The sequence below is a fragment of the Aspergillus tanneri genome (assembly GCF_003426965.1).
Source record: "Aspergillus tanneri strain NIH1004 chromosome Unknown AapTan_8_pilon_pilon_pilon, whole genome shotgun sequence".
Classification (NCBI taxonomy): Eukaryota; Fungi; Ascomycota; class Eurotiomycetes; order Eurotiales; family Aspergillaceae; genus Aspergillus; species Aspergillus tanneri.
In genome coordinates, this window is record NW_022984635.1 from 217780 (window position 1) to 238513 (window position 20734).

The 20734-nt window shown below is 43.8% G+C and overlaps 5 protein-coding genes across 5 annotated transcripts; 2 read left to right on the forward strand and 3 right to left on the reverse strand.

Moving 5' to 3' along the window:
* Positions 1-259: 259 nt before the first annotated feature.
* ATNIH1004_010702 (uncharacterized protein) lies at positions 260-5012 on the forward strand (the record flags this gene model as incomplete). The annotated part of the gene is made up of 5 exons (XM_033575270.1): positions 260-360; positions 424-529; positions 3320-3690; positions 3786-4095; positions 4221-5012. 5 exons carry the CDS (start codon positions 260-262, stop codon positions 5010-5012), a joined length of 1680 nt encoding a protein of 559 aa, XP_033421125.1.
* Positions 5013-12346: 7334 nt separating this feature from the next.
* Positions 12347-12913, reverse strand: ATNIH1004_010703 (C40 family peptidase; the record flags this gene model as incomplete). Its single annotated transcript, XM_033575271.1, has 2 exons — positions 12347-12356; positions 12414-12913. The coding sequence occupies 2 exons, from the start codon at positions 12911-12913 to the stop codon at positions 12347-12349; spliced, it is 510 nt and encodes a 169-aa protein (XP_033421126.1).
* Positions 12914-13656: 743 nt separating this feature from the next.
* On the reverse strand, positions 13657-14049 carry ATNIH1004_010704 (uncharacterized protein; the record flags this gene model as incomplete). Its single annotated transcript, XM_033575272.1, has 1 exon — positions 13657-14049. The coding sequence occupies one exon, from the start codon at positions 14047-14049 to the stop codon at positions 13657-13659; it is 393 nt and encodes a 130-aa protein (XP_033421127.1).
* Positions 14050-17308: 3259 nt separating this feature from the next.
* On the reverse strand, positions 17309-18263 carry ATNIH1004_010705 (tyrosinase family protein; the record flags this gene model as incomplete). Its single annotated transcript, XM_033575273.1, has 3 exons — positions 17309-18029; positions 18079-18201; positions 18247-18263. 3 exons carry the CDS (start codon positions 18261-18263, stop codon positions 17309-17311), a joined length of 861 nt encoding a protein of 286 aa, XP_033421128.1.
* Positions 18264-19725: 1462 nt separating this feature from the next.
* ATNIH1004_010706 (uncharacterized protein) lies at positions 19726-20043 on the forward strand (the record flags this gene model as incomplete). The annotated part of the gene is made up of 2 exons (XM_033575274.1): positions 19726-19964; positions 20010-20043. 2 exons carry the CDS (start codon positions 19726-19728, stop codon positions 20041-20043), a joined length of 273 nt encoding a protein of 90 aa, XP_033421129.1.
* Positions 20044-20734: the final 691 nt, after the last annotated feature.

The following is a 20734-nucleotide window of genomic DNA, read 5'->3' on the forward strand; positions in this document are numbered from 1 at the left end:
AAAAAGTGTATTCTACGTATCATACTCGCGATGTCAGCCAAAGTCTGTGTCAGGTGAGGTCTCTTACCAATTAATATGAAATAATCTCCAGCTTATTTAATTTAAATACGAAGAAATCTCTCTTGGAATACAACCGATGATACCTTACGGCAGGCATTTTCTTATTTTGGTCAAATCCTTGACTCAGTAAGCTGAGTTCACTGATACTCCCTATTCTCTTTTATAAAGAATGTTGGGCGCTGAGTCAAGTTAGATAGTTATGCGTGATCGCGATACGGGTCGGAGTAAAGGATTTGGCTTTATTACCTTTAGCAGTGAGCATGAGGCAAATGCAGCAATAAATGGACTTCATGATCGGGAGTAAGTGTTCAATCCGACTTGTATATTTAGAAATTGAGTCAGCTAATAGGGTTGTAATATCAGGCTTGATGGTCGCAATATTGCTGTTAACCTGGCTAATGCTAAGCCCCCCCCAAATGGTGGCTCCAGTGGTGGCTACGGTGGTGGTGGCTATGGTGGTGTTGGCTATGTTGGTCACTACTGGTAGCTGTGACTGTGGCTTCCAGAGATGTGGAAGGTTTTCAACATCTTGTGGCTCCTGGAACAAGTCAATTCATAACATTCACCACCACTCCCAAGAGCTTATCATGCAATCCCATGAGCGACTCACATGTGTGTAGCCCAGGTAATTAGAAATGACGTCATCTATCCTCGGCTTGCCAACCCAAAAATTTCAGATATATATCAGAGCATTTCTCTTAGGCAATAGTTTATAACTTGACTGTAGAGACCTGTAATTCATGCAAATCTGAATTTACCACAATAATGCAAACTTGTAGACAGTCTCTTCGAGGGAAGCAGGTTGCAGCTTACGGTGTTATCTTCATAACAACTATCTCCGTAGTATATTGCATGCTGTGTTGTTGTCTATAATTACCACATTGGGTCTAGTACTACTAACAGTCTCCACTGTGCGTACACTAGCACATCCATTCGTAAGCCGCATTGCCAGCAAGAGATAAGAACCGTTTCTTCATACTCATGTTATCTATAGTACATAAAATTTTTACTGTATCTAAGCATAAGGTAAGATTAAAATACAAATCTTACACAAAATCACTGTAATCAAATCTATAATGGACGGATTAATCAATTCCAAGCCTGAGCTGCCAAACCGTTCAAACAAGGAAGATAGAGAGAGCAAGGAAACATCCAGGTCGATCCAGTCGCGTCAGTTCCGCGTACGGAACCCAGACGGGTGGCAAAAAAGAAAGAATGGATGCACAAGAGGTATGTACAATAGAGCATTTGCCAATATCCAACTCCTGGATCTTTGACATTTCTTTGCTGGCAACAGAAAAAAGAGAGATCACGGATGAATTTCTGTAAAATAATGTATATTGTGAGAAGCACTGCGCAGTGATATCACAGCATATTATCCGTATTTGAAGCTGAGCCCCTCTCTTTATACCGCATCTCATTTCCATAGGGTCGTACGCCAACTAAATAAATTAGGCTCGGTAGAGTCGGTGAAACGAAAAACACATGTCATATGTTTTCTGTTTAGTTCTTGCTCTTTCCTTTTTGATACTTCCGGCAGGTTATGTAGAGCAGAAGGCTATTCAGAGTATAATAACTAACCCTGGTAAAAACGCACGGAGTCAAAATACTAGCTATAAGTAGATAGATAGAGTACCGATACTGCAGCGAAAAACCATCAGCAGTTGCATCTTCACAATTTTCAAGCACAGGAATATGACTAGTAGGATGCTTTTAAACAAGCAGACATTTTTCACATGAGTCTGACAAAGATGGAAACAGGAAGTAGAGTCAAATCCAAGGGTTTTTCCCCTCGTACCGTGTTACGAGATGGTACAGACTCTGTGCTTCACAAGGACTTAATATAGCAAGCGAGCTACATAGTTTTAGTATTATAAAGTGATACCATGCACAGGGGTGTATAAACTGAGCAATTTGTTTCTGCATTTTAACGACAACAGGATCTACCTCTATGTGGAAGATTACGCATTTCCGCGTTGATATTCCACATTTTATTCGATATTCGGCTAATACCGAATAGGAAAGTAGACACTATTCTTGAAAGGTGCTTAAAATGATTGTTTTAGATGGTTTCTTGATTATATTGATCAACATATGATCATCCTTGTGATTATTATGGATCATTAGGTTGCTTCTTCTGCTAGGTGTAGGGGAGTTCGTTTTACCCCTCTTTTATGACCTTGTTTACGTCACTATAACCACCAACTTATTTGACACATTTTCGGAAATGATCAGTGGGGCGATGATTCAGCCACTCAAGTGGGCTCCCACACATATAAGTAGGCATAATATGCATAGATTAGGAGGAAGTGTCACACTTGGTTGTGGTGGGCCTCCACAGGACCGGCCTGAACGGACACAACGCAGACATTGGAGTCTCTGCTCGTCGAATTTGACCCGACGGGCTCTTTCTGCCCAAAGGGCTCCAGTACGACTAACTTGCAGGTAGCGCTTCCCGATCGGACTTTGGGCATGCTGCGCTGCGGTTTCGGGCCAGTAGCTTCGTTGTTGTCACATACATTGAACTCAGGGCGGATGGATTAAATCTAGAGTTGCGCAATTCAATTCATTCCAGGAGTTGGACCAGAATATACGGCATGGCGCGTTTCCCGATCGGTTTTGGCCCCAATGTATCCAGCACTACTGACACACCATCAGGAGCTACATAAAAAGGACTAGAAAGGCCATTAAGATTCTATAAAGAGTATGGGCAAGTTATTTCCTTAAAAACAGCAGCCTGACATCAAGTCACAGTCTGGCCAGGCTGTGAATGAACACTACCCAGACGCTAAGATATACAAAAGACTGTTAGACAGATAGCATCAACGTAAATGTTGGAATTATCACGATAGTGGATAGATATCGTAGCGTTCACTACAGGGAATCATCATAGAGTTTCCATTGACACATTTATAGGTGCTTTCACAGGCAACGCTGACCGGCAACAACAGTCCATATTGAGAGAGAGTAGCCTGGTGGCAGCAACAGTCGGCCAATCAGAGATAGACTGATACACATTCTGCCCCACCTTATAAGTCCATAGCGTTTAAGAAGCGAAGGTTAATGGAGAGTAAATCAGCCCCGAAATCCCATCTGAGCTGGAGGTTCGAGTCATTGTAGAACACTGAAGGCAAAATTGGGTAAGATCTCTTGTTCTGTTACATGGGAACCTCATTAACCAGGGGCAGGATATTCTGAAGTACCCTAGGCTCCATGTTACAATGTCTAGTATAACATCTAGGGTTGCTAACCGATCCAGGTATACTGCTATTTCTGTGGAGTGAGCTTTAATATCGCTCGCACTGCAAAACCCGGTGAGCCGCATTCAGCAGGATGGGGTTCCGGTGGCTGGCCTTGGGGAGAAGGAGTGGAAGTTGGCAGTGCAAACTGGAGGGACGGTACACATCGTGGTTGCAGCCTGCTTGTGTTTGCTGGATTTCCGAAGGAAGACGATGATCTGGCGTATGACCCAGAATATGTCTTCGAAGAGGATGACGCACGAGAGCCGTATGAGTATGCTTCTGATTATGAATCTGTTAACAACGGCATGGGGCTTGATGAAATGCCGTTGGAGGAAGATGACACGGAGGCCCAGTGGTATAAGGATTGGCTTGCGACATTTGTCACTCAGTAGAAGATTCGTGGAGAACCATGGTGGATTACAGATGGAAGCCCAAAGCATCAGGCCTTCCTGCCAGTGCCTGAGGATGTTGAACCCAGCCTAGGCCTAGTGGATACAATGATCAAGACCTAGAACATATTCCAGGTGCTACCTGCCCCAGTGAGCAGACATATAGTGGCCAAAATATCCCTGTCGCGGAGATGAGAGGCTGCCGGACAGCGCAATGCCTAGTGCACAAAAGTGTCTCTGACAATTGGGCGTCAGATGGTCTTGACCAAGACTGGGAACTTGTAGGAGACTATTTTCTCTCCGGGCTCTCTGATGGGATGGCATCGCCGGACACTGATCCAAAGAGAGTGTACCCAGCACGAGGCGGCGTTGTTCAACCGAACTCGCATCATACCATTATTAATGTGAGTAGCTTCTTGCTATAGAGCTTTTCCTGCTATCTGCATGGGTATTCGAACAATCCTCTCCTATTCCAACCCTCGGAATTCTACACCGTTTTTTAAACATGTTCTGATCTCATTGCATATAGTATGGAATAGATTCGTACACACACCCAAACCACTACCTGATACCCTTCCACCCGTGGTGTTTCGATATTTTCTGCCGTCTGTCCAAGCTCCACTTCGGCCATGTTAATATTACCGGCCTTATGAACCGGCGCATAGGAGAACATTCCTGGGAGGATTTCAATAGTTTCCCTCATGATCCAGCTGTCTCAGCTGCCCAGGAGCAATTCTGGCGTCATCCTTGGAAAGAATATCTAGTTGCAAACCCACTCAATGTGCCGAAACTCGTTCCTCTTCTTCTGTCTTCGATTAAAGAAGAAAACAGCAATTTTAGCTTGTCAGTTGGGGCATTTAATCTATCTCGACCGATAGGACTCTCACCAATTAAACGCGCCACCGATCTACTACTCTTATTACCACAGGAACTGTGGATATTTATTATAGGCTATCTTGGGTCTAGTGACATTGCAAATCTAAGGCTAGCATCTAGAGCGTTCCGACAACTTCCAATCTCTGTCTGGTATCGTCTTACTCCTGAGGAAATGCCCTGGTTGTGGGAAGCATGCGGTGAAAGTGAAACGGCCCATACATCTTCATTCTGGACTGCCGTCACCGCCAATGAGATGCAGGCATTATGTAGCCTAAGGGATAAATATTCCGGTATCCTCAGGAATGGCTATCCAGAGCTAGACGAAATGGCCATTAACGATGTGTTTCCTTGGCCGCCGGCTATACCACAGCGAGTGAAACTTCCCAGAGCAAAGACGAACTGGTATGAGGTGTACTGGGGATCAAGCAGAACTGGAGCCAGTTGAAGGGTCTGCAAAATCGTTAACGCATCTGGAGTTGAGGAGATTATTCGGCGTGTTAAGACGATTCAGGACGGTGGATCTTGACCAAGTGACTTTACCGCATCTTAGTCGACCTCTACTTCGAGCTCATCAGATAACCACCAAGATAATGAGCAGGAAGAGGAGGCTTCTGATAAGTTTGCACCAATCCGTGCGCGGAAACGTACTACTGAGGGTTCTTCGTAAGAAAATTCAAGAAATGATGGTTCTTCCGGTTTTAACGATGCTATTTCCTGCTCTTTCCCATATGAACAAAGTTAACGTGAGTAATTACCCTGGGTACGTAGCCCTCATCAAGCACTTTTTAATGTTCAACAAGAATCGTTTTGTGGATGCCCCCGAGATTGTTAAAGTGTTTTATTTACTCTTGCATGACTACAAACACGAGCGGCTGTCGCTGCCAGACATGTGCAAGCAAGTAGTGAGCTTTTTAAGACGGAACCAGATCTAGTAGATGACTTCCAAAAGTTCTCGAGATATAAGGTTGTAAGAAAGGAGCGCCAGAGCTTAACTATTGAAACTACCTAGTTTAGTTGATATACTGTGATTCCTAGTGTTTCCACGGATGGCTACGCATAGCCGGAATATTATCTCATCTAAGATCTGTGATATAGAGTAAGAAGCAAAAAAGCATTCCTCTAAGTTGTATTCTTGAGGTTTCACAATCAGAGGATTGCCCGATGTTTCCGTGCGTAATGATGCAGTCGCAAGAGGTCGTCCAAGGATCGAGCTAACCTAAGGGTCCAATATGCAAAGGCTCATCCACACAGGACTCCTATGGGAGGTGGCATTAGCAGTATACTGGGCCAAAATTTTAAGAAACTCCTACCTCTGGCGTTGTTCACTTACTGAGACTGCTCTAGAGTCATTAAGATGGAGACCCAACGCCACTGCTACACGAGCAGCTACACCTATGTACATGTTCGCTGCGTTCCGACGGCAGGCGCCAAGCATGTACAATAACATTAAAAGAAACAGTCGTACCATATCAAGGCTCGGGTTCTCCAGCATGCTATCAAGGGCACTGCGTTGACCGCGGGCAAAACAATAGCCCTCTGCTTGAACCGTTTGTACGTCACTCATTGAAGATTGCGCCCCAATGGCAGTTATGAGGTCTTTTAATGCCACTTTAGTTTTCTGATCCTTAGCATAGCCCTGTTCCCGGGTGACTCATCATCTCAAAATTTTCCGAGTCCGATACCGTACTTCACCGCCCAACGATCGGAACCACCAAACGATCGATTTTTGTATACACCGACTTTTCGTTTTGTAGATTTTAAACCATGATAACTCTCTTAATATGGGATCAATTGAATCAGCGTTAGAAGATTTAAAATTGTTGGAGCCAGGAGAAGTTCCTAACTATACTTTTTTTGCGAAAAAGCATGGTGTGCACCGAGTAACCCTGTAAGGCATTATAAAGGGTTTAAGGCTTTAGGAAGGACTATTACAAAGAAAGCAATTACTCACCCACAACAAGAAAAATTGCTAGTTAGATGATTAATAGGCTCTCTAGTAAAGGCTTATATTCTCTGCTTTAATAATAAGGAATTTTGCAGAGGAAATGTAAAAAAGCCACCAGGAAAGAACTGGCAACCCGCTTTATAAAAAGACACCGGGAGACCTTATCTCTGCTATAAACCGGTATGACTTTTACAAAAAAGGCTATTTAGCCTTTAAATATCTTTATATTTTAATTGCTGGCCTAGAAAATATAAATAAATATCCAGAAGGAGAATATCTAAACATGGATAAAAAAGGCTTTCTTATTAGTATCCTTTTAAAAGCCAAAAGGATTTCTCCAAGCAGTAATTCGAGAAGGATGGCATTAGCAACGGCTTTAGGATGGAATGTGAATGATAACCTTAATTGCTTGTATTTGTGCAGATGGGACCTTATTATCTCCAGGTCTTATTACCAAGCTGCCTCCAGCAAGATACAAAATACCTGGCTTAAGACTTCGATCCAACTAAAATCCTTGCTTCTTTAGCCTACAACTAGCTGACTAATAATAAGGTGGGATTGCATGGCTTCGAGATATTTTAACAGGGAGACAAGGAGAAGCTGGAAGAGTTAAGGCTTTTAATTCTGATAGCATGGCTAACCTTACCAGAACTTTTATTAAGTTTTAGTAAATAGATTTATTTAATAACCTATCCCTTATTTAATTATTGCTAGCTATTAGTTTGGGATCTTTTACCACTTTTAAAGCTATAGCAACAGTTTGGAGCATTTTTTATAAAGCCAAGGCCTAAGCCATATTACAAAAGGGACTTTTTCAGGCTATTCTGCAGAGCTGGGAGAAGGCCTTAACAAAGAAGAATATTATTCTTATGGAAAGCTACTGGGATAGCTATGGGATCCAGAAATTTTTTAAAGGCTTTAGCAAAGAGGAGAGCAGAGGCCTTTATTAAGTGGCTCCGCAGCTTCAGTATTGCAAGCAGATACTGGAAAGGATTAAAGGCTTTAAAAAGGTGGTTGCTGATATCTATAATTAAAATACCAAGAAGCTAGGTAACTTTTTATAAGCTTGCTACCTAGAATACTTTGCTTAAACTAGCTGTGAAGGCTTAGAGAAGCTCTTACTAATAAAAAAGAGGAGGCAGTGTTAAAAGATACAGTTCTAATTACAAGCACCTAAATGTGGTGCAATCTTTTATTCGCCTAAAAATAGCAAGCTCTCCAGCTTTACAAAGAAGGAGAAAGCTATACAGCTTGCTAAGGCTTTAAAAGAGGAGAGGAAGATCCGCTGTTAACAGGAGAAGGAAGACAAGCAGCACTTACTTAAAAAAAGAAAAAGAACGAAGGCTGCAAAGAAGGAATTAAAACTACTAGAGGCAGAGTAAAAAAAGCAACAGAAGGAGGAGGATTACATAGCTAAAAAAACAGCTAAATAACTCCAAAAGGACATCCAAAATACCAAAACCACTAAGAAAAAGGCCTCCAAGTCCTCTACAACTTAAAATACTACAGTTGGTGGCCCTCCAGCTCCTGAAGTTGCTGAGGGGGTCCCAACTACATCTATACGCTCAGGCAGGCAAATCTGCCTCCCACAGAGGTTTCGGGAGCTCTAAAAAGGGTGGATATCTTTATTTGTATCTACACTATACTCCATCAGACACTCGTTAGATAATTTCATTTGTGTGTGGCTGAATTGCTTCATTTGTTGCCTCTTCTAGTACTACGAAATCGATCGTTTGGGGGTTCCGATCGTTGGGCGGTGAAGTACGGTAGTATATGAACGAACCCGCTTGTCTAGACAAAAACCGGTCAATCATACGGGGCCCGGCCAACGCGTCAACTAGCAAACGATGGATAGGATAAATAAACATAGCATTCTGAGAAGTACCCACAGCGATGTGATATGCAGAAATAAAATATTTCGGGTGAGCAGATATTTGCATCATCCTCGATAGTCAACGGAGTGTCACGGGGGGGTCTCTGTTTCGAGCATGTCCTCGCTCTTAACATTGTGAGAGAACTGGGATGGTCCGATATGCTGGGTCACAATATCACAAAGTAATTGCAGAAACCGATAATGATGCAGCTCTGCCAACAAATACTATGGTGTGGTTTTAAATTCTTTGGAAGATCAATTACATTACGCAGGATAATGCTCCTACTTCGCTCCCCCCACCAGATTTCGTAGCATACGCGGACGAGTTCTGTGTGGCGCTTCTGGCGAACCGGGGTGAATTGCTGGTCTGGTTGATCTATGAGACTCGGGATAAGAATTATGACGAAGCGGGTCTATTAATGGATTGCAGTTTGCCGTAGACAAGGACTCGGCAACAGAATCCGAGGCCCTGGGGGAACTCAAGCCAGTATCTCTGTGCAGGGGCGCTGAATGACGGTCCTTCTTTTTACCAGGGACACAGCTATCAACGTTACCAGCCCTAACACATTTTAAACATGGGAATGTCCCACTGCATCTCTTCGCTGCTTTGCAGGTGAGACAAGCCTGCTGGACCTGTAGTCTATTAATAGGTGGCACCTTGGCTTGAGGCATAGTCTTGGGCGTGGATCTCCACATGTCATAAGGCTTGTGGGATATTTAAAATTTGGCGCAGTAAACAAATGGTGATTGGTGAAGCTTTTTTTTTTTTTTTACAAAGGGGGAATATGACTGGGATCACACCATGCACTTTCCACGATGTGCTGCGTTGGGTGGAATTGCGGGGATGCAGATCAGCCGGTTGATCGGCTCGACTTGGGTTTTGTTCGATTTATGGGGGGGTCTGGATTGATTGTATTCAGAAGGATGTTCTGCCCAACCCCGGATATTGGGTATATGTTGGAAGCGATTGCTTATTCTATTGAATGGGTGGCCGGGTGGCCGCTAATACTAAGAACTAGCGCCAATGTCCCTATTGTCCCTATTGTCCCTGCTGTCCCTACTGTCCCTACTGTCCCTTTTGGCCCTGTTGGCACCTTTGGCCCATCGGCCCTCGTCCAATTCATGTGACTTTCCACGTTTTTTGTTTACTGCTCATTTTCCTCTTCCTTTCTTCCCTTCTTCAACGATTCCTTTTTGTACATAACCTATCTCATAGGTTCTACGGGTTCAGCCCCTGACACACAGCCCCAGATGATATATTTATAGGGTTTGTTAAGGAAAATATAACCCTAACAATTTAAAATGGATGAAGTGGATGATTCAAGGTTATAGAAAGCAGGAGGTGGAAGCCTCTACGTGCACGCAGCAGGTTGTGTGCCAATTTTTAAAGGATGTTGAGGCCAGTACCGTACTTCACCGCCCAACGATTGGAACCACCAAACAATTGATTTTTGTATACACCGACTTTTCGTTTCGTAGATTTTAAACCATGATAACTCTGTTAATATAGGATCAATTAAATCAGTGTTAGAAAATTTAAAATCGTTGGAGCCAGGAGAAGTTCCTAACTATACTTTTTTTGCGAAAAAGCATGGTGTGCACCGAGTAACCCTGTTAAGGTATTATAAAGGGCTTCAAGGCTTTAGGAAGGACTATCACGAAGAACAGCAATTACTCACCCACCAACAAGAAAAATCGCTAGTTAGATGGATTAATAGGCTCTCTAGCAAAGGCTTATATGTCTCTGCTTTAATAATAAGGAATTTTGCAGAGGAAATGGTAAAAAAGCCACCAGGAAAGAACTAGGCAACCCGCTTTATAAAAAGACACCGGGAGAACCTTATCTCTCGCTATACAACTGGTATGGACTTTTTATAAAAGAAGGCTAATTTAGCCTTTAAATATACTTTATATTTTAAGTTGCTGGCCTAGAAAATTAATAAATACAATATCCAGAAGAAGAATATCTACAACATGGATAAAAAGGCTTTCTTATTAGTATCCTTTTAAAAGCCAAAAGGATCTTCTCCAAGCAGTAATTCGAGAAGGATGGCATTCAGCAACGGCTTTAGGATGGGAATCGTGAATAGATAACCTTAATTGCTTGTATTTGTGCAGATGGGACCTTATTATCTCCAGGTCTTATCTACCAAGCTGCCTCCAGCAAGATACAAAATACCTGGCTTCAAGACTTCGATCCAACTAAATATCCTTGCTTCTTTAGAGCCTTACCAACTAGCTGGACTAATAATAAGGTGGGATTTGCATGGCTTCGAGATATCTTTAACAGGGAGACAAAGGAGAAGGCTGGAAGGAGTTAAAGGCTTTTAATTCTAGATAGCTATGGCTCACACCTTACCAGAACTTTTATTAAGTTCTGTATAGTAAATAGAATTTATTTAATAACCTATCTGCCTTATTTAACTTATTCGCTGCAGCTATTAGATATTGGGATCTTTTCACCACTTTTAACAGCCTATAGTAACAGTTTGGAGCAATTTTTTATAATAGCCAAGGCCTAAGCCATATTACGAAAAGGGACTTTTTCAGGCTATTCTGGCAGAGCTGGGAGAAGGCTTTAACAAAGAAGAATATTGATTCTTCATGGAAAGCTACTGGGATAGCTTTATGGGATCCAGAAATTATTTTAAAGCGCTTTTTAGCAAAGAGGAGAGCCAGAGGCCTTTATTAAGTGGCTCCGCAGCTTCAGTATTGCAAGCAGATAACTGGAGAAGGATTGAAAGGCTTTAAAAAAAGGTGGTTGCTGATATCTATAATTAAAATACCAAGAAGCTGGGTGTAACTTTTTATAAGCTTGCTACCTAGAATACTTTGCTTAAACTATGCTGTGAAGGCTTAGAGATAGCTCTTACTAATAAGAAAAAGAGGAGGCAGTGTTAAAAGTTATTACAGTTCTAATTACAAGCACCTGAATATAGTGGTGCAATCTTTTATTTACCTAAGAAAATATAGCAAGCTCTCCAGCTTTACAACGAGAAGGAGAAAGCTATACAGCTTGCTAAGGCTTTAAAAGAGGAGAGGAAGATCCGCTGTTAACAGGAGAAGGAAGACAAGCAGCACTTACTTAAAAAAAGAAAAAGAACGAAGGCTGCAAAGAAGGAATTAAAACTACTAGAGGCAGAGCAAAAAAAGTAACAGAAAAAGGAGGATCGCATAGCTAAAGAGGCAGCTAAAAACTCCAAAAGGACATCCAAAATACCAAAACCACTAAGAAAAAGGCCTCCAAGTCCTCTACAACTTAAAATACTACAGTTGGTGGCCCTCCAGCTCCTGAAGTTGCTAAGGGGGTCCCAACTACATCTATACGCTCAGGCAGGCAAATCTGCCTCCCACAGAGGTTTCGGGAGCTCTAAAAAGGGTGGATATCTTTATTTGTATCTACACTATACTCCATCAGACACTCGTTAGATAATTTCATTTGTGTGTGGCTGAATTGCTTCATTTGTTGCCTCTTCTAGTACTACGAAATCGATCGTTTGGGGGTTCCGATTGTTGGGCGGTGAAGTACGGTATGATTAGACCATACTTTTAAGAAAAGATTTAGGAATGTTTTGGGCGTTCGGGAGGTGATATTCCTAAACAATAGATTTCAGAATACGTCCACGTTGGCGCTTGTAAATAATGCCGGGGTTGGGAAGGGTCGGTCTTGTCTATGCAGTCCCAGATGAGATTATTCAATCAGTTTATACGTGAAAAATGATATAGCAGCTGGGTCAGTCTAGGGGAAATAAAACGAAGCCATTGTATTGTGTGGGAAATTCAACCCTTCACTATTCATCTCGACGCACAAATATCTGTCACTATATTGTCTTCCTACCCTGTGAACAGACCCCGACCTATTAATTCAAATAAGCCACCTGTAATACAAAAAAATAAATTTCTTAAGCATCCTCAAGCCTACCGGGACCCCTCACCTATCCCAAGAGCCATCCTGTACCGATTACCAGAATCTATGCGCATTAGTTTCCTACCTAGAAGGCAAAAGAGACGACCAGCTAGGTACTCACCGTACAACATCAGGGCAGATTTTCTCCCCTCCATACGATGTCCAAATCTTCTGCTCCCTCACAGGCGTACCCGTATGTGCGGCATTGATCATCAGTCCATCCTTAATAAAGATCCCAACGTGGACCACCTTGTTCTTGCAATCCCCTCCCTCGCCCCAGAATAGCAAATCGCCCGGTTTGGCTTGGGAGCGAGGGTAGTGCTTTCCCAGCTTCGAGTGGTACTGATCCTGTGCGACTCGCGGAATCGTCTTGTGAAGCGACTTGCAGATCGCATACTGCGTCAGTCCAGAGCAGTCGAATCCACCCTTTGACGGGCCGTTGCATCCGCCGCCTCCCCAGACGTAGGGAAGGCCCTTTTCTTTTTCGGCAGCTTTGATGATTCCCTGGCCAGATTTGGCAGCCTCGACTGTGGCGTCTCTCGCGACGGTGGCTTCTTCAGGGAGGGGGTTGGCCAGGCCCAGGCAGGCCAGGGAAAGGAAGAGGGGAGTGAGCAATTTCATGATCTCTGCTGGGGATTGAGAAACTTGGGATAGGATGATGTTTTGTTCTGTCTTATAAGAGAGAGGCTCAGGATAGGAGGGTGATATTTGGTGTTTATATCTTTTCGTGCCCCAAGGCAGAGCATCCACTTCGGGAAAAGATGGGACAATACCTGAAGATCATTGCGGTCGCTGACCAATAGATATGAAGGACACATACATGACTGAACTATATTTGTGTGAGGGGCTTATGCCTCAGCTTGATGAATTAAGCATTCGGGCGGAATTATACGAAGTTACATTTATACGGATCAGGGGCTTGCATCGTGTTCGTATTCCAATTTTAGATGCGACATCTGCATGTAAGAATATATCCTTTGGATCTGCATGGTTTCATCTTTGTGGGGGCCCAATATTTATCTGTAGGAGCTGCTTCTTGGGGGCACGGGCATTTTAGGTAGAAGAGTGAATATTATACCATTTTTGCAATAAAATTTAAATAGCCTTCTAAAAATAAAGACGCGGTAATTCAATTCATGTTAAGTCATAATATTATCATGATACAGAGACAGAGGCATCTGAATTATACGATGGTAAAAAGCATATTGACTTGAGCTGACTCATTTGCGGAAAGCCAGTGTGAGGATATGGCACTGAGCCTAATGGAGGCATGTATGGCGATCAACCTGATCGGCGCCAACATAAATCTATTTCTTTTAGCGCCTAACCGAGTACTAGCCTAGCGCACCGTAAGCAAAGGCATTCTAAAATGGCGCGGGGAAATCATGCTTGACTTGAGCCAGTCCTCCCAGTCGCCTAGAACAGACAATGTTGCGACGAACCTCAGGGACTGGGAAATGGATTTTCTCCACTGCGTTCTTCCAGAAGTGGATCAGCGAAGGCTCGCCACAGAAATTCTTATGGCTTGTTGGATCATCAGGCTGTAGGAAGTTGACGTTGCTGTATGACCTATTCCTCCAGGGGTCCATACTGCATCGCGTATACAATATACATCGCGATGCAGATCCCTGGTTATCGACGACTTGATATCCCACGGAGCTATTCTTATTACTACTGTGACTATCCTTAGCCTCGCAGTGGGCAGCCTCCTCCGTTCCCTGGTTGAGCGGCTCGACCGAGTGCTGCAAACCCTCCATGACTTATTGATCTTGCCGTCTCGAAGCCCGAAACCATTTGCCATCCGAGCTAGGGGGAACACTTCGTACCGTTTCGTCCTCTATTCCTCGCTCCTGGTTAACAATGGACGTTGTTACGGAAGCACTATAATCCGCCCGACTTGGCGGTACGGAGTATCCAACGATAGATTCAACCCCTGAATCCTTTAGCCAGTAGAACACCTCAACACGAACGTAGGGAACCACTTAGTAGGCTCAGTAGGTCGAGATACTGCGATTCCCGGTGCTTCCACTGAATGACATCAACCTCCTAGTTAGGCTAGTTGGCCTGTAGCTGATAGAATAGCTCCCTGCGCATTACTTCCCCTAACTACAACAGAATGGAAGCGATTGGTATTGAGGATTCAACCCAGACAACGCAAGTGATTCTGCTCCTGGACAGCATGGCAGGGTCTGGCGTGCCGGTTCCGCCGGTTCTGGTCACAAGTAGGACGCCACCGACCCCCGCGTTGACATCGCAGCACGAAAAATATTTGCTGTCATGACCCCATCCTTGATTCCAGTTCCCGGGAGGAGTTTAATGCACCTGTTTGTATCATATGACGGAGGCACATGGCCCGCTGCCGTCCGAGGCGAGACCATGGCATTATTCAACGCTGAAAAAGCATAGACAAGAAACGTATTGGCTCTTGCCATTGATCACCCAGGGCAATGGCGACCAATTCTTTGTAGTTGGTGCTTTCAACTGGAAGAGAAGCGCCTCGTTCGTATAAGCTGCCTTGTGATGGCAAAGATGTCATTTCGGCCGGAGGGGTGGAAAGTTGCCCAACGAGGCTATATACAGGAGGCTGAAGATAAATTAGTGTTGTGAAAACCTTGACAGGGTCCACGGTGCACAGGGGAAATGGGGAATAGGGCAGGAGAAGCTATACCAGCCACACGCACGTAGCCTACTAAGGAGCGTATATATTCAACTAGATATATATCCAACGTCTCATCTAGATGCCACACTATTCATTCTATTCTCTGGGATAGAGGATTCGGGGGTTGACACCATTGTGCGTAGCCAAGGCGCTAGGGAGGAATCGGTCCGAATACCACTTCAACAATTAGCTTGTTAATTGCACTAATTGAATAGTTATTTGAGGGTGTAGAATGTGGAGACATGTACTCAAGCTCGCTAACCACAGAGAGACTCTCATTGTGAGACAATGGAGTGAATGACAAACTGTTAGATAGTATGGGCCTAAACCCATTTAGGCCAAATCACGTGATCAGTGTAGGTCAAAAACCACCTCTGAAAAGATCAAAGAAACAAGCAGAGCATCAACATAGATAATCAGGAAGAGCCAACTAGCTCGAGTCATTCGAATAAGACATTTTTATCAATCGTACTGTATTTCCTCTTTGGGACTAGCCGAATGTCGGACACGAACTCGAATGCTCAATCACGGTGTGGGGCATAACACTTTAGAGTCACGATTGTATTACAAGTCTCGCCATAGGACAAGGTCAATACTCTTAAGAATTATTGTTCGACAATTATTCTGTGTTATATCCTGTGAGTAAGGGTACCGTGATTGACAATCACATTTCCCCTTAGACCAGCATAATAATTGTGGTAAGCCAGTCAAGGATGTCAACTCCGCCAGCCACCGATTTATCTCTCGCCGAATGAAAATATTGCTATTGTGGAGCTCGTCTGCAGGATGCATTTGATTTTCTTACAAAATTCTAGCTCGAATGTGTCACAAAAACAAGGCAGGTATTGTTCAGCTTACTCCACTATGTCTGCAGAAGTGGCAACATAGGAGTCCAATAATCTAGTATTAATAGTGGTGGATCCTGCAGATCATACAGTTAGCAGAAAAAAATACAATTTTAGCAACCAGAAAGACCGGCACTCAATGTATCTGATCTCTTTCGACACCATCGCTATCTCGAAAAAATAAAACATGTATGCGTAAAACAAGAACCCTGTTCGATACGACATCCTTGATTCTCCGCTCCCCCCAATAACCCTGCCCTACGCCGTGAACTACCTGATTTTCAGCTCATATGCAGTGACTACACAAAAGATATACAAAGAGATCGCAGATGGTAAGTAGAGGTCCAGAGAGAGGAAGAAATTATTTAATAAACAGGCTTAAAAATCTGTAGGTAGGACTCCTCTCCACCAGCCACCGAAACAGTGCATCTTTCCTTAAACAAGTTGTGTCCTCCCTGTTCAGGGTCACTCCCACTTCCCATAAAAAATCAGTAACACGACGTGGCCCAATAGTGCAAAACCAATCAAGATATATATAGGAGCGCCTTATGCTCTGTAACCCCACCGAGCACGGCCCAAGAACCCTGGCCTATAGACTGGAGCCCACGCAGATTTATTATTATAATATTAAGTATATAAATTATAGCATAGGCTCAGTCGCCGGCGTGGGTAAATTGCACCAGGTAATTTAAAAATAGTCGTTATTAATCTAGTTTAGACTTGACCTTAGCACGCCGGCCACTGACCAATTAACTATGCAAAATTCTCTTTTATACTGGGCTGTGCTTTATCCCCACGTAACTTAGTTATAGGCGGCGTTTCCTTGACTATAATGTAATAGTTACCCAGATAGTTGGTGAACATTACTGGTTGGAATCGGCGACGTACATTAATTATCTGCAGTATGGTATATATAGAATTGTTTTTTTTGGTAGTTAAATGCAAGTGGAACCTGCTTATACATAACCAATGAGCTGCTGTGACGACATTGTCCTTGGAGGCGGATCTAATTGTTACAGCCAAGCTCAGGATCCTAACTAATCCACTGGACGAAAAGACCACTATATCCGATCCCAATGGGATCAGATATTCCTGAGCACCTTATATAGTAGCGCACTGTCTAGGTGACGCACCCACACCTAACAGTAATTCCTAATTAATAGGCTTTCTACGGAGGTGCTGGAATATATCTGCGGATAGACGGAAGTGGCGGTCTTCAAGAGTTGTATTATATACTTCGTGGCCATCCGGGGTAGCGGTCTAGGCGGCGATAGTTTTAGTCTGGATTTTTTTTTTTTTTTTTTTTTCTAATCTATCCTGTCCTATCGTGCCCAACATTGCCCACATGCAAGCCACGCGGTTAATGGCATTTACAAGCTCTAGAATAGGATTAGCATTATACATCATCCAGTAGCAGGAGGCTAGTATTTTGTAGTAATAATCCCAGCTGAAGCCAGACTCCTAGTGTAGCGCCAGGAATCTCAAAAATTATAGATCTATCATCTTTTACGCTCAGTCACCATATTCGTAGCAAAAATGATACGCTTCGGTGCTCATAACCTCTCTCACTGACTTGTTGTCGCTGAGCGTCCCCCAAGTTAATTCCGTGTCCAAAGTGACTTCCGGTGTTGTCGGTTTGTTGTAGACGGTACTCGTGCCGTTCAAGGCCCACCGGCGACTCTCTGGACCTCGAGCCTGCCACAGGGACCAGATACGGTCGACCTGGGCATGATGGAGCATAAATGACGGGTCCTGCGGTGACGACCAGGAGTCCTGCATGGTACGTCCAAGGGACATATGCGCCGCAGTGTGGGGACCTAAAATTCCCATTTCTCTCAGCTCAGGCCAGGCACTGAGGTCCATGTTAACCTGTAAATCGGTAATTGTTGGTGAGTTCAACAACCGGTCCACGTCCGCCTGGCTGGTAAAGGCGTTGGACATGTAAGAGTTCAGATTCCGTGTAAAGCAGTGCGGGGTGTAATCAAAGGCATTAGGAGGGAATTCTTCGTCCCCTGCCATGGAGAGCTCTGGTAGGTTAAGCATCATATTAGCAAATGGGCCATTGGTCACACATCCCCCACCTGAACCCATCGGGATAGTAATATTAGTGGGTTCCAGCCGAAGTAATGTTTCTTGCTTGATTGGGTCACCATTTCCTGATAGAGAGGTAGCGGATCCGTCAAAGATCGGGCTGGCGGATAGATTGTTAGCTGAGAGGGCCCAATTCCAGTACCTGGTGCAGTTAGTATTTGGATATTCCCAACAATAGTAGAAGTACATACGGTTGATATCCCTTGTAACCGCATTCCTCGCGTAGCGCCTTCTCCCATAACCAGACAAAGTGACGATGCCAGGAGAAGAAAATGCCACTTAGGTGAATGGAAAGGGTGTAATTAATATGGGTTCTTGAAAGTTAGCCAGCGTCAGCTTCTTATGGTAAATAAACCTACGCAGAGAAATCGTCCATGCGGTGACGAACACCAGGATATTTGTCTTGAGGCAAGGTCGGGGGTTTGCCTTGCATACATTTTATAGCATTAATGTAATCGAGTCTCTCATCCGTTGAAAGAGAGCCCCTTTTCTACCGTAAGCACAGTGAAACATATTTTTGCAGTGGGCGATTCATTCTACAAACCATTCTTGTCGAACTGGCCGGACATCGGGAGTACATTCCCTCGGCCCTGGTCGCCACTCCTCTCGAGGCCCCTGGGACCTGGGACTCAGGGCAGCAAGAAACCACAAACACCACGAAAACAACATCTTAACTAAAGCCTTTCACAACCAATGGAGGTAAAGTGTTATACAAGATAAACGATGAGAAACCGGTGGAAACAATGCCGTTAGGAAGGAAAATACATGCATATATATGGTCTCCAGCTTGAATTGTATAATTAATTCTCAGCGTAATCTGAAGCTGAATGTTTGCCGATGGACTCTCTTCCGGTCTGTCAGCTGTAATCCACTGGAGAAACAAGTTCTGGCAGGGAATGTTTTGCCACCTTAGGCAAGGGCTCGCATAGGACGACAATGGCATGCTTTGAGCTTTAGCAATGTGTTATGCTAGATCCTGCAGGCTTGCCCGCCACATTGCTTGAGTTGTGGGCCAGTTACTTGGCCTTTCAATTTATAAACAATTGAATTGCTATTACTATTGTAAATAAGACTGCTGGTGAATACTAGTGAAGTATCGCAACTACTTTGTATGCCCCGAGCAGCTTTGCAGTAACCACCACGCTCATGTCCTAGTATAAGGAATTGTTGATGAATTTCCTCTACTGCGATCTACTCAAAGTTTAGCTATGTGTAGGATACCTATGTTATTGAGGTAAGTCATTCTAATTCTGAGGTTGTGGTTGAATAACCCGCTTGAAATAATGTTAGGAGCCGTCCATATCTTCCAAGGCACCTGTCCATGCGATGTGTTTGTCTGGGCGCAAAATGGCAAGCCCTCCCTCCGTTCGGTTGATCCGAAGCTCATAATACAGAGCCTTTTCGCCGACGAATATTTTTCTGTTGTCTCTATTGGTGGTCCTACCCATGGGAAAGAGAAGGGCGTGGAAAATCGGCAAGCTCGACATTAGGCCATTCACCACAGAGAATCAGAGGCATCGAGATCTGCAGTGATAGCTGAACATTCCTTGCGAGGATCGATGTAAACAGCCAATTAGAAGTTTGTAGATCTCCACTCAACAATCCTGGCGAGGTGTCACAGCAGCCACACTAGGTATAGAATCTTTTTTTTATGTACGCATCCCGTCACTCTAACCAGCAACTCAGCTGCAGACCACAACAAACATCTCATTTTGCGTGTATCAAATTTTTGACATTACGCCACCAAAATAAGCTGGATTCGGATCAGAATTTGATAAATTACTCGTAACTCCTATCGTTTTCGATTGATACTTGTTTGATTGAGCCCTTCAGTGGTGATGGCGAGGAACGTGATATCGCCTCAAGCAGAGGGGCAGGAGCCTCCCGCAGGTGTCCCAAAAAGGCCACGTCTCCACTACAACAGCATGGATGAGATAGAACTAGCAGCCGAACAGGTCCTGGAACGCATTGAACGGAACACGCAGCTAAATGTCGACAGCCATGTGCTTGGCTTTTACCGCAGTGTCGAAGAAATCGCCCGTCAAGGGGTGCAATTGTACTGTACGAACTCAAAAAGGTAAGACTTGATGTCACATGCTTGACGATTGGCTAACTATATTAGAGACTTCCCGTACCCCCCACCGCCTTCGGCTTAGGGGGTGCATACTGTAAACCCAAAATTCTATCCATCTATTTTCTTGACCTTATTCCCATCCACCCACCATGCCAAAGGCGCCCAAAATAGATGAATCTCGTCTACTCAAGGCCTGTAAAGCCGCTCAGCACCAAAAAAAAAAAAAAAAAAAAAAAAAAAAAAAAAGAACCGAATTTAGCGAAGATTATACGGGAATATGGCACTTTATACGAGACGCTACGCGGTCGCATTCGCAGGGGGACAGCCTCGCAGCGTCCGTATACCTTAAAATAAGGCTCTTAATAAGTATCAGGAGAAAGCTCTGATCTAGTGGATTGTTCGTATGCATAAATTTATATCTCCCTGTTACCCCTAAAATGCTTACAGAGTGGGCAAATCGGGCGTTCGTATGCAATGGTTTGGATCATAAAATTAGCAAGATGTGGGTGTATCGGTTAGAGAAAAAACCCCCAGAATATCTTATATTAGGCCCTGTAATACAGAGAACAAAGAATAAGAAGTGTCTTGTCGCAGAGAATATTAGATACCTACAGCAATGTTATAATCAGCTTGTAAACATGCTTAAAGGTCTCCTAATACACAAGAATACCCTGATCTCGCTGAGCTTAATCATGTTAATAGCATCATAGTGATTAAGTATATTGCTGCCGATGGGTGGATTTTGGGGTCGCTGTTTATTTTTTAAGGGTAAA